The sequence below is a fragment of the Terrapene carolina genome, unplaced genomic scaffold (assembly GCF_002925995.2).
Source record: "Terrapene carolina triunguis isolate 2854851 unplaced genomic scaffold, T_m_triunguis-2.0 Scaffold113, whole genome shotgun sequence".
NCBI lineage: Eukaryota > Metazoa > Chordata > Testudines > Emydidae > Terrapene > Terrapene triunguis.
In genome coordinates this window covers 29,286,758-29,300,801 of record NW_020664464.1, presented here as the reverse complement: position 1 = coordinate 29,300,801, position 14,044 = coordinate 29,286,758, and the positions used below count along the sequence as shown (strand labels likewise).

General features: G+C 43.3%; 1 protein-coding gene across 4 annotated transcripts in view; it reads left to right on the top strand.

Annotated features, from left to right (window-relative positions):
* The window catches only part of GRAMD2B (GRAM domain containing 2B), a 60,200-nt gene extending 49,119 nt beyond the window's left edge, over nucleotides 1–11,081 (top strand). For 2 of the 4 annotated variants that reach the window (XM_026652420.2, XM_026652416.2), the window contains exons 10-14: nucleotides 2,308–2,430; nucleotides 2,625–2,712; nucleotides 3,331–3,435; nucleotides 6,746–6,839; nucleotides 10,386–11,081. In XM_026652420.2, the coding sequence (XP_026508205.1) occupies nucleotides 2,308–2,430; nucleotides 2,625–2,712; nucleotides 3,331–3,435; nucleotides 6,746–6,839; nucleotides 10,386–10,427 (452 nt within the window). In that variant the 3' untranslated portion in view covers nucleotides 10,428–11,081. Of the gene's footprint in view, nucleotides 1–2,307; nucleotides 2,431–2,624; nucleotides 2,713–3,330; nucleotides 3,436–5,053; nucleotides 5,119–6,745; nucleotides 8,840–10,385 lie in introns of those variants that run through there. The other 2 variants (XM_026652417.2, XM_026652418.2) reach the window with 2 other exon arrangements.
* The last annotated feature ends 2,963 nt before the right edge of the window (nucleotides 11,082–14,044 follow it).

Here is a 14,044-nt window from a genome sequence, read left to right as displayed (position 1 = left end):
GGAGAAGTGCCTGGCCGGGGGCTCGGGGTCCGGAGGCAGGGGGGGCTGCCCAAAGCCGGTAGCGCTGGCTCGGGCAGCCCGGCTCTTAAAGTCTGAGAGGGGAGGAGCGGAGCAGAGCAGCCGCGGGAGAGGAAGTGCCCCGCCGGCATTTTCCCGGACATGTTTGGCTTTTCGGCAATTCCCCCCAGACGGGGGTTTGATTGCCGAAAAGCCGGACATGTCCGGGAAAAACCGGACGTATGGTAACCCTAGCTTTATCCCATATTAGTTTAAGTAAATACGTGCTTTTGTGTCATGTTGCAAGATAGACAAAACAAAAACTATTTATCCTTGAAGCCTTGGGAAGTATCGCAGATGTTTCCGTTTTTCCACCATTTTCTTAGAAGAGGCTGGCTTTGGGCATATGAGCTTATTCACTCAAGGTTCTTTGAACAGTATCTGCAAATGCCTTAATATATACAGTTATCCCCCCTTAGCCCTGTGTTTGCTTGATGTAATTGCTTTCTGTAACCAAAACATTGCAGGAGGAGGGTGGGAGGCGAAGAGGATTTTGCTGCATCCTTTAATTATAATGGGAATAGTGGAGTGTCAATCTTTGCAATCTAAAGAAATAAGGCAAAAATCTGCTGTGTTACACTAGTGTAAGTAGTGCCAATGTGCCCTGAGTGTCTAGTACTTGTAATGTTATTTTATGCCTCCTGGGCCATTCTGTGTTCTGCCTTGCAATTCCAAATCATTATCTGTATCACATGAAAAGCCATTTTAATAACAGTAACTTCAAATGAGGCAGTGTATCAATCCTCTTTTGTTTAGAATAGCCTAAATTATTTTTGGGAAACTGTTCTGTGCTAGTCAGGAGGTCAGACTAGATGATCACAATCCTCCTTTCTGGTGTTAGAATCTATGAATCTATTAACTGGGTTAGGTTTAATTTAGTAGGGCTTTTTACTTTGTCACAAAGTTTGAAGCCCTTCCCCCTCCCCCCCGCCCATGTTTACCAAGTGGGTTTCTGAAATGATTATTTGGTGGTGTTAGGGAGCAACAACTAAACTACTGTGTTGCTACCACCCGCTGAACACATTTCAGTTTCAGCTCACATCTCCATGGCAGTATTGCTATACCACCAGTTATATGGCCAACTTTTCTAATACTTGCATTCTCTAGGCTGCTTCGAGAGTGCAGAATTCTGTCCTGCAGGAACTAAACTTTCTTGTACTGCTCTATTCAAAGTGCACTTCTCTAACCTGCTTTCACAAGTAAAAGCCCAGCATCCCATTTTTAAAAAAACTAACAGTGCATCATTGCAGCATACTCAGATACCACAGTTACAGGTATGCTATCAGAACCTGAACTGAATATAATTAAATTGGATTCCTAAATATAGCTATCATCCAATTCCCAGCAAAATAAATTGGCAGTCATCAAAGAGAATGGCTGGTCAGTGTGTGGCTAATGGCAGGACTTGTGATTTGGTCACATTGACCTGGTAGCTTGCTATTTTGGTGAAAACCACAATTATTTTCAATGTTCTTCATTTCAAAAGGGCAGGTTCTAGGATTAGTAACCATGTCATCAACATTTCACTTCCACTCATCATATAGAAAACCTTCTTTTAGGACTAAATATTTGTTTGTACCTACTTGAAGAAGAGATAGGAGAGTAATTTTCAAAAAAACATATTTCCTTTTTGCTTTCCTCCAACAAAAAATGAATAGTGGACACACTTGTGCTTCTGCCCAATATATGCTTGCATCCAAGTACTTAAAATTCCAAGTACTCAGATTTTGTGAGAACTCCATTGCAAGAGCAAAATTTTAATTTTAATTAAATAAAAAAAAGAGAGCCACCTTTTAGAATATTAGGAAGCAAGCATGTTTATTGGAGCTACCCTTTCAAAAAGTAGTAGTGATCCAATGCCCCAAAGTTCATGATATTGCTACTGCAGTGGTTTGGATCACTACTATAGAATATTTGTGTCTAGTATTTGTACATGTTCTTCACTGATAGATGACAACCCTCATGAGCTTTGCAGTTAACTTTAAACTTGCCAAAGGAACTTGAAACTTGAATACATTTATATCAAAGCATTTCACCACTGCTTTTTTTTTTTTAGCTTGTAAAATATGTTGAACTGTTATGCAGATTGTACTAAAATCTTAAGATGAATCTTCTAATTAAGCCACCTGTATCCAGATCCCAGAAGGGCTTCCCTTCAGATCTTCATATTGGGGGAAACTCTGTCTAAGCTGACCTTAATCGTTTCCTTTGTGCTTCATTTAATTTAAAATCCAATCTTGTCTTTGACAGATTACCACGTCATTGAGACCCAGACTCATCTGAAAGTTTCCAAGGCAGAAGCAAAGTCTATCCATACAGACATACTCAGTAAACATATGCCTGAAGGAACAGGCAGGAACATTCCCAGAAATGGTAAAGAACCAAAGCTAGATCTTCAGCATGTATAAATTGGTATAGCTCCACATACGTGCAGGCAGCTAAACCAATTTACATCAGTAGGGTATCTGTCCCTCACTGTTTACATCCTTTGCCACATATTTGCAGTCTCTTTTGTTGTGTTACGTCAGTCCAGTTTGATCAAAATAATTCTGTTCTTCTCACGACAGGCCAGGCTGGAGCCTTTGGATTCTTCCACAGAGTGAAGTCCCACAGATTTTTGTCTCTGAACCACATACTTGTTTTCTATGCAGTTCTGTAAGTGAACAGTTTTTTTACCAAGACCATCAGAGTCTCCTCATACCTTTATTACAACAGTCTTACAACAGTGTTGATTTCAATGGAGTTGCACCCCCGCCCAGTGTAAAACTAGAAGCATGTTTAAAAGTCGGTTTCTTCATTCCTCCTTGTTTGTGTACCAGTAACAGGATTTTACAGTAAAATTTGTTCTGCTGCATAAAAGCCAACAGAAGAATACCATTTCTTGTGAACTTTCTAAATTGCTCAAAGAAGTGATCCAGGGTAGGTGTGGATTTTAAAGCCTATGCCCTATAGAAACCTCTAAGGTGATTGTGACAGCTAAGTTTAAGAACACTACATAAATGTCCATCCAAATAACAATTAGCACTGCTGTAGATTCTAAGGATGAGATTTTTCAAAGCTACTTGAAACATGGGGGCAGCAGATGAATTGAGTCCAATGCTCTAAGGCAGCTTTGAAAATCCCACGCTAGGAATTGTACAGTGTACAAATAATAACTTTATTCATTGATTTTTAAAACAACAAGTATTGTCAAACTTCTTTTCGGATACATCTGTCTGAGGGTGCTATTCTCCAACTAACGCAGCTGTCTTGTCATTTATTTTTCCCCTGCAGTGTCTGTGTCCTAGTCTTTTCTACCTTCTACATGAGATATAAAATCAATGTTCTGGAGGAACGGCTAGTCTCCATGGCTTCCTTTGTTGACTCCCATATTAATGAGTAAGAAGGCATCATTTTTAAAGGAGAATAATATTCTTCTGTTTTACACACTAAGCCCTGCTGGACACTTATCTTCTTCAAAACCTCATGATAATTGACGACAATTTAGTGCTATGCAGTTCTTGAGCCTGCATTAGTCTCATCTCATAACTTCCTCTGTTTCTCAGGAGCATTGGGGTACTTCAAGAGAATTCAGGTATAACCTGGATTTAAGCAAATTTCAGTTAATTGGGAGTAAAGGTTATACAGAGTGTTATGGGACAATGTAGAGTTGTACTGTATTCTCCCTTCAAAGAGGCATATTTCAGAGTTCCTGAAATTGGCTGATTTGCAAAGGAAACCTTTATTCTCCAGGTGCTATCTGGCTAGCTTTAGGCACTTCAAAACCTGCAGGCAGGTTCCTCTGATTGTGTGCGTTGTGGGGAAGAGGGTTCCTGAAGTTTTGGGCTACCTTCATCTTCAGGCTACACCAATCCTACTGCACTAATACCCCATTTTGTGATGCAGCACAAAGAAAAGGGGAAAAGTTGACTCCCTCAAGAATCTGGGCTGCTCTGGGTGCCAGTGTGGCCATCATCAGCATAAATTAGAGCAGTCAAAAGGTCCTTTAATTTACGGCAGCCTCCTGAGGGCCGCCTATAGACTGCTACACAGTTTAGAGCAGGCTGGAGCCCCCATAGTGCTGTGCACTATGGACCTGCCTCCTCCACCGGAAATTGTTACGGCCACTTATGGCTGCTGTGTGCTGTGCATTCACTAGGGGAATTTTCCCATGACCCTTGTGGCCCAGTGCCATTCCCTCAATGTTGCAGCAGCGTGCAGAGCTCAGGTCAAGGGGAAAATTTGTCCCAAGTGGCTGTTTTCTTGCTTCATAGACTTAGGCCTGATCTATATTAGAAGGGGTTTGCTGATATAGCTATACTGGTATAATTATATTGGCAACCCCCCTACTGGGGACATAGTTTATATAGACAAGAGGTTTGGTTTTTTTGTTTGTTTGTTTTTTGGTTTTTTAAGGTATATCTTATACCAGTTTTTCAAATAAAATAAGCTATACCAGCTCAAGGACTCTTTTGTCATTATAACTGCATCTACACTAAGGCTTTATCAGCATAGATATGTTGGTAGGGGCTTGATTTTTCCCCCCCCCCCCCCCCCCCTCCCCACACTCCTAACTGACGTAGCTCTTCCAGCAAAACTTTGAAGTGCAGACCTAGCCTTAAACTGTTACATATATTAATGGGGTAAGGGGGGGGGAAGTAGATAGGAAAATACAAGTAATTCAGTTAATGTCAGTATCAATAACCTAATCCACTAACTCATGAATATTTATTCTTACTGACTAGTATGTACTATGAATATGTCTATATTGCACTAAAAAACATATAAAAGGTCAGATCTAATAAGCATTTATTTCTAGTGCAGCCAATTGTGGTATTCAGGGATCATTCAATGCTTAAGGTGCTTGCAAGAGATCAAGTTTATTCTGTGTTTGCTTCCAGTTGGCTGAGCTTAACAAGAGCTTCAGGGTGCCCCACCCAGGCTCTGTCTGGTAATCTCAGCCATTGAAGGCACAGTCCCCAATACCACACCAATAAACTCTCATCTGCACTTTCAGGTGGTTTAAAATAGATTTCCATGCACCAAAACAATGGCCTCCGTTAATGGAAAAGGCAATAAAAAGTAAGTAGTGTGTGGAGAGTTTGGATTAACCCTTGGACCCTCCAAATGAACCTTCACCATCCTTGGTAAAAGGTAGTGAGGTACATAGTATATTTTATAAGCAACTCACTAACCCTCCTGAGTTTCTTAAGCAAACACAGGGCCTGCTCCTCATTACAACATAGTTCCCTCTCCAACCCCATTTCTTAGCACCCGCTATGGCTGTTTTTAAAGACAAAAACAAATAACATTTCCTTTGCCAACCTCACTCTGTACCTACCTGTTGTCAGGAGCCAACCTAGTCTTCAGCACAGAGCAGCTGGGGGCTCCATGAAAGTCTGACAATACAGATTTCCCCCCAGGCTCCTCCTACACTCTGTCTGCTGCAAGCACATGATTCCCAGGCTAAGGGAAGGAATGGGACCCAGCAGCAGGGAGACAGTTGTCCTTAAGAGAGCCAATTAGAGAAGAAATAGTTATTCCATAGTGGATCCAAGCACAACTTGCTTCAGCTAGGGCTCCTGACCCACCACTGGTCTGAGCCCCAGAAACTTAAGATCCTACCCAGACATAGAAACGCCTAGTCGCTGCACCAAAACCACAGCTAGTTGGGTTCAAAGGTGAATATAATTGGGGAAACTGACTAGTTTTTTAGGGTTACATTCAAGAGTGGACTATATTCTCTCCCTCGTGATTTGTGAGCCTTCCTAATCTAGCATGCAAAAAATTGTTAAAAATCAAATAGTAAACCAGAATGCAAAACTACAACAGCAGGTGTTGTACCCGGAAAAGCTGACAGTCAGCCAGCTGGAGAAGCACCACCTGAAAAACAAGCAGCCAAAGAAAGCAACAAAAGGCTAAACCTAACACAAGGCAGTGCCATACCCAGAATGGGTGGACCTGTCTGCAAAGTATTGAAAGGGCCCAATCTCTTGGGTTAAGTTACGTTACACTTCAAACTCCATTTTCCTGGGGGAGTCATCCATGACAAAACACTCCCTGACAAAACATTCCAGGCCACTTAGAAAAACTATTGCACCATTTAGGGTCCAATTCTGCTCTCAGCTACTTATGCAATTTCCACTGACAGTGGGGATAGTGTGCATCTATCAGAGGGCAGAGTTAGGCTCTTGATGATTAATTTAAAGGAGTAGGAAGGGAATAATGCCTTATCTTAACTGGAATGTCTGGAAGGCTGTTCATCCACTGGTTTTTCCCTTATTTAGAGTTGTGTGAGACTGTTAAGGCTCCTTCAAACCACTTTGATAATGGAGGGAGGGTCATTCCAATGTGGTCCAAACTTTTAAAGGATAGAGAATGATCCTAATGTGCACTTTCCACTCTTCCCCCCCCCCCCCCCCCCCCCCCCCACCTACTTTGTTTGGATCCATGTCATAAGACACAAGCATACTTACAGAAGGATTTTACTAATAAAAATGCTTAAGAATTTCCATCTTGGTTTCTGTAGAATTAGTCTGGTAAAGAATGTAGTCTGAGGGCACAAATTACATTACAGAAATACTGTGCTAAATAAGTATCGTACTAACAATGTTCCCATTCAAATCCTTCATTGCTCTCTTTATAGAACTTCTATTACATGTCCTCATCTTCCCTTTCCTCCTTCACATCTCGTTCTTTTGTTTAACAGCCAACCAGTGCAACAAGGCCTGGGATCCCATCTGCAAATTAATGCTGATGCCCTCTGTGGTGAACTAACAGCTAACCTCATAAAATTGGAAAAGGTAATTTATTGAGATGAATAATATTAGGTAAGTACTTAAATGCCCAGTACTCAGGATACATGATGATCACAACAGGTTTTTGTCAAACCACTGATGCTTCTTTCCCAAAAGTACTAGACCCTCCAAGATTTGCTTTTGTAGATCTCGGAACAGCATCTCTGGAAGAGTGTGCACCACCTTCCTGAGGTGAAACAGTTCTTGGACAAATGCATAAATTAACAGTTAAGCCTGAGCATGTGTGTCAGTATATGTGAGTTCTCCTTTATGAGAGGTTGAGAGATCAATTGCCATTTAATTACTCTGAAACCTCCAGTGATTTGTTGTGTTTATGATCAGTTAATGACCTTCATTTTTGGCTGGTAAGGCAACAGACTTTTGATATTACCTTTCTTAGGTGATATGTTTCTCCAGTCTGTTTTGTCCAAACAATAAAAGCTGCTGGAATGCCAGTGTCCACCTACAAAGTGGGTGTTTAGTAATGCCTGTTACTGCTTAGTAACATGAATGCACCAGCCATTTGTTCCCTGCAGATGACCTCTTCTGCAATTAGTAAATGGAAAAGAGAACTAAATGTATTTGCTATCCCCAGCTGGAAAATCAAACAAAAACAAGACTAGGCAGGAGGTATATTTTCACTCGGTTACATTTACATTTTAAGTGCAGTAAACTGATAATTAAAACTAAGGTGTTTTATTTTTTTCCATTGGCCCAGCGTGTAAGTTGTATTTCTACTGTAATAACCCTTTATTTGAATTCCTATATACTACAGTCACATGAGTTTTTGTTTCTAAAATGTTGACAGCTTGCCAAGGTCTTTAATACAGTTTGTTTTTCCAGAGCAAACTTTTCAGGTTGCATGTCACTGAGATTATTTAATATCCCTGCTAGCTATATGTCAAAGGTTTCAGAACAACTTTGCTACCAAGGAAATGGGGCTTGATTCTCTCCTCAGTGTAAATCTGGAATCATTCCATTGACTTCATTGTCAATGTTTACTAGTTTAAAAGTAGTGAGTGTGAGGAGATTACTCACTATATGGTAAGATATATTCAGAGACCTGCAATCTTGACCCAAGTACACAGGCCAAATCATTACAATGGGATTTCTCATATAAAGACTAATGCTTCAGTTCAGCAAATCACATGAGCATGTTCTGAAGTCTCATTGATTTCAGTGGGATTTGAGCCTATGCTTTAAGTTAAATGCTTTGCTCAGCTGGGGCCAAAAGAATTGAACCTCTAAAGAGACCTTAACTATGCGTATTTTCACAATTGTATTGTAAGTTGGCAGCAATCCAATGGTCCTAGTGTCCTCTGAGCACAGGTTGTTGCATACCAACACACCTCTCTTAAACTGGCACTCTTCAGTAAAGAGTTGCTAAACCTTAGCAAGCATCTAAGCTAACACTATGGAATAATTAGCTATTTGTTTGTGAAAATTGTACTACTGGGTTGGCATTCTGCTCTCATGCTAATTTTTTTTAGATGAGGAAAGTTATTAGTCCTGGTACCTGTACTTAATGTATACTTTCCTCTCCTCAGCACATCTTCCCCATAGACTTGGAGAAGTCTGGCCTTAAACCTACTCTCAAAAAGCCTGTTCAGAATTTGACCTGTTGCAGTGACCTCTTTTGAATGTGATCTTGTGGTTCTCACAGCTCTATTGAATTCCACACTTGTGGGCCACTGAATTCCTATTGGCTTAGTACCACAATATCTAGCACTTTTAAACTATTTTTGATGGGCTTCATACAGTTTGGTTGCCAAATGTACCAGATGTATCCACCAGACAAGTGCTTGAAATGAAAAACCAAAAGGACTCGTGTGCCTCACATATATGAGCCCCAGGATCTCGGTTGACTCGTCCACCTCTTCTGAGAAGGGAATAAAATTAAAATGCAGGCACTAGATAAATTTGTATATATTAACCTGGAAGCAGACTTCATTTTTTTTTTCTTTCTATTTCTTTCTTCCTTTCCCTCAGTGAACCCATCCCTGCTTTTTTTTTTTTTTTTTTTTCCAACGGGTGTGTTTGGTGTGCCTCAGGGAAGTGTGGGGGGGGCATGATAACATGGCTTTAAGGTAACTTTCCCCGATCCTGGGTCAACTGGGGGCTGGACTAGGCATGGCATAATCTTAGAGCAGCCTTAAGGCAGCTCCATATTACACCATCTGTAGCCAGTGGCTATGGCAGCTAAGGCTCTGACAGAACACCATGCGTCCCACCTTGACATGCCCTATGCTAAAGTGGGGAGAGAAACAGGAGACATAGAGCTGGCTAAGCTAGCTTTGCACCATCCAATGGTTCCCTTGGGTAGCATTTTGGCTGCTTTGCACTGCCTTCAACAACACAAAGCAGCTGGGGCAGAGAATAGAGCCCAGTATCTTCTCCCTGGTGCTGGCTGCCACCTTACTTCTCCTTAAAGGAGTAGGCTAATTTCTGGAATATGGAATGTTTTACTTCATGATCTGTAGATTGTATCCTACTGTCCATCGGATGAGGGGAAACCTATCCTGTTTGAGCTCACCAAAACACTCTGAATTTCCCACTTTGAAAAACCAAAAGGCTTTTGATAAAAATTCTGTAGATGTTTTCTTGAGATTTTGGCCACATATAAAGATGGTCACCATTTTTCAATTATCAAAAAGATCAATTATGAAATTTTGAAAAATTACAACATATTGATTAATCACTTTAAAAAGTTAATGAAATTAATTACTGGGTTTTTTCCCAACTCTGTTAGTCATGGAATAGCCCTGCTCTTTCACTAGCTGAAACTTAGTGGAAGAGCAGAACAGCTACGGAATTTACCGAAAGTGCTCCTAAGTCCTGACACCTCAGTTCCAGCTTTCCAACTGAGTTTGTACCTGGACAGGGCTGTCCCTAGGTGGGTGCGGGTCCAGGACAAATGTGACAAGTTTCTAATCTGTGAGGGGGGGGGGAGTGCTCCCCCCGGCTCTGCCCAGGACCTGCCCCCACTCCACCCCTTCCCCCAAGGCCCCACCCCACCCCACTCTTCCCTGCCCAGTTCCGCTCCCTCCCCCAAGCACGCTTTTGCTCCCTCACTCCTCTCCCCTCCCCCGCAGTGCCTTCTCACACCGTGAAACATCTGATCCACAGCAGGCAGGAGTCACTGATTGGCGGGGCCCACCAGCAGGTAGGAGGCACTGTGGGGAGGGGGAGGTTCTGGTAAGGGGGCTCCTCCTTGCCCGCCCACCTGCCTGCCACTCGCCTCCCCATTTGCTTCCTCACCCCACTCATCCTCTTGCCTCACCTCCCCGCCCGCCGCCTCACGATTTTATCGAAGTGCAGGGACCCTCCAAAGCACGGGGCCTGCGGCGGTCGCCCCGATTTACCATACCCAAGGGACGGCTCTGTACCTGGCTGATACACATGGATGTTGGGTTGACTTCAGGATAGCAACCATTCAAAAGGGCATAAATAGCAGTGCCAGAATTAACTGGTGCATTCAAACTTGCACTGAAGAATGCTTTCTAACTGTGTGAATAGCAGTAAGTTTATCTGAACCTTCTGTTCTTCTTTAAGATACAAAACAACTTACAAAGGCTACTTGAAGATGGTGACTGAAACCTTCATGTTCTGGGCTACTTCATACCTCATTCTCCTGTGTCTGATAAGCAGCCGCAAATACTGCAGTGAACTCTGCAGGCTGGAGTTCGTGTTCCGTTTTTTGAATCTAAAGCCACACTTCGACTGCTGCAGTAGCTTCTCCGTCTCAAGAATCTGGAGAGTAGTTTATTTTTGTGCAATAAAATATATCTGTGTATTCTGACAATGTCTTTCCATTGTTTGTCTCTACTGATGTGTGACTATGTGATTTTTATAGTTTGGGGCCAAATTCAGTTCTTGGTTACTCCAGTGTAAATCTGGAGTAACTCCCTTTATCTCAATATTTGTTTTTCGTTTACATGGATGTGACTGAGCAGAATTTGGTCCTGGATGTACAGCTACGGAACCATTATGTGCAAATGCTTGTTGTCTTTCAGAGAGAGACACCTGTCTCTCTAATATTACTGTAGTTATTAATAAACACACCATTTTTAGTTTTCTTTTCTTCTGCCCCAGTTCCCCAGAATCTATGCATGTGTCAAATACCTTCATGTCTGGTCTCTCTGGGCCTGAATCTCTGAGGTGCTGAGTGCACTCTGCTCCTTATGTGCCAGATTTTCAGCTGGTGTAAATCAGCACAACTCCATTCATTTCACTGGAGCTATACCAGCTGAGGATCTGGCCCATTGACTTCAATGGAAATTGAGTGCCCAGTAGATGACAAGATTAAACCCTATGCAAACGCTCACAATTTCTACAGAATACCCCACCCACTATGAACTGTAGCTTCTGCAAACTGTTTACAAGGATAGCAGCCCAGTGTGCCACCTAAACACAGTTTAAAATATCCAGTATATTTTAAATCTATCATTGTAACACAGTTTGCTCAGGATGCCCTTCAGTGCTAAGACGCTGTCAGCTTTTCAAAGGGTCGCATGAGGTCTTAGCTGTGCAGTTCCCATTCCAGTTACTGGGAGTCCCATAGCTAATTTGGTCACAGAAGATCCCACAGAGTCTATCACCCTTACACAATGGGAACTGGCAAGTTAATGAAAATACAATGATAGAAACTATTTAATTGGAGTGAATAGAAGGAAAAATAGGTGTCCCTCTTGTTACATTGTTCTGTTGTTTTCAGAGCCTTAAATGATGAAGTAACTCGTGATTTTAACTCTTTGGTTTACCAAGTGGGTTGGTTGGTTTTCATGAGGCAATATTTAGGGTAGCATAAGATAGAGCCTGTAAGTAAACAGATGTTTATATATGCATTTTTATAATCATTTCTGTGAAATGTACCTTATTTTGTTTAATAAAAAATAAACTGTTTAAAAAAAGTCTGATGCTTACATGTGGAATGTACAAGCAAAATTGTAACAGTTTTATACTATAAACAAAGCTGATGTAGGTTTTTGCAATCAGAAATGTTGCTCTTACTGTGAATCCATTTTGTGCCTGTAAAATCTGTTTTCAAACCACCTTCTAACTAATACATCATACTACACAATGCAGCTAGGGCCTGATCAAAAGCCTGATGCAGGCCATGAGAGTCTTTCCATCAGGGCCGGTGCAACCATTTAGGCGACCTAGGCGGTCGCCTAGGGCGCTAGGATTTGGGGGCGCCATTTTCTTTGGCAGCGACCGCAGCGGCCGGATCTTTGGCCGCCCCGGTCGCCGCCGGCATTTAGGCGGAGGGAGCTGGGGCAGTGGACCGCGGGGAGGGCCGCCTGCAGTGGGGGGGCGGGCGCGGCAGGCAGGGGAACTCCCCACCCCAGCTCACCCCTGCCCCGCCTCCTCCCTGAGCACGCCCTGGCTGCTTCACTTCTCCCGCGTCCCAGGCTTGCGGCGCCTAACCTGATTGGCACTGCAAGCTTGGGAGGCAGGAGAAGTGAAGCAGCCATGGCGTGCTCAGGGAGGAGGCGGAGCAGGGGTGAGCTGGGGTGGGGAGCTGCCGCGGGGGGGGGCCCCAGGGCGGGGGCTTGGGGGCCGGGGGGCAGGGGGTAGCGCAAGGTGGAATTTCCGCCAAGGGTGCAAAACATCCTTCCACCGGCCCTGCTTTCCACTGAAGGCTTTCATTCAGATTCTTAGTGTGGATGCATTTTTCCTCATCTCCGGGCACTGGAGAAGATCCTCAGCTGCTGTAAATCTATGTAACACCATGACCGATTTACACCAGCTGAGGATCTGCAAGAACAAATTTTATAGTGGGGATGCTGCTGATGGAAACCATGTGTTTGTTGTTCTTCAAGCACAAGGGTGCGGCAGCCCCACCAGCACCCCTAGTTCTGGCACCACTGAGCATCTGGCCCATATTTGTAACATGTTGCTGTGAACCTTGGGTAAAGCTGTGCCTGAAGAATGTGGGACAGAAGCCTCTGTCGCCCTCAGCCTGTAGGCAAGGTACAGCAATCTGCACAGCTGAGCCAGGGGCCAGTTGTATATGGTGCCCATTGGGCACCTCTCCCATTCAGTGGATCTGTTTCAGGTTGATGTGATTTCCCCACAAATACACACCTCAGTGAAGAGAGCACTGCAAGGCTTTGCTCTCCAGCATGCTGGAAGTTAAGAGTTCCACACCCCCAGTGGCCACTTTCCATCCCATCCTAAACACAGCATGGCAGAAGTTCCACTGAATGTATTCTTTGTGGCTGTAAAGTTTCTGGGCGGGTCTTTCCTATTTACTTAGATGTATAAAGCAACAGAGAGTCCTGTGGCACCTTTAAGACTAACAGATGTATTGGAGCATCCACTTCGTCGGATGCGTGTCTGATGAAGTGGGCATTCACCCACGAAAGCGTATGCTCCAATACATCTGTTAGTCTTAAAGGTGCCACAGGACTCTCTGTTGCTTTTTACAGATCCAGACTAACATGGCTACCCCTCTGATACTTAGATGTATAAATATCACAAGTTGTGCAAACTGATAAACCTTTCCCCACACAACTTTTCACCTCACATTCCCAAAGATGAGCCACATTCTACCCTCACTTATGAAGTCAGTGGAGTTCCATGGGTGCAATGGAGGGCACTAGCTGACTTCCGCCAGTGAAATTAATGCAAGGGACAGGAGAGACAAGCTAGGGCACAGTGCAAGCTAGGGCACCGCCGAGAGCTGTCCTAATGTGATTCCACTGCTGAGGATTATGGCAGTGAGGAATTGCCAAAACACTGGATCTCCACAGTCTTATCTCCTCTCACCCTAACACAGCCTAGTCTGTCCCACAATGGCCCCTGGAAACACCTGGTCTATGAGAGCTGTAGGCCAGCAGTAGATCCGGGCCTCAGAGTTTGCAATATGAAATGTGTGCCAAGGCTGGTAATAGTTTTCTCCATGACGTTACTTGGTGAGATGCCACAACAGAGATTGTACTAAATTTTTGTTGCCTCTTGAGGCAACTTTTAAGTAGAGTTGGGCAAAAAATCAATTTTTCGGTTTAGTGCTGAAAATGTTTGGGATTTATCAGCAGATCAGAAAAGTCTGTTTCAGGTTAGCAAAATAAGAGTGAGCGTACGTTTGTTTTAAAACCTTTAGGGCCATGGTTATGGCACTTGTCTGGGATGTGGGAGACCAGGTTTAAATCCTCCCCTGGAGCTGTGCCTAGAACTCAGATTTCTTGTCTCCCAGGTGAGCACTGTAA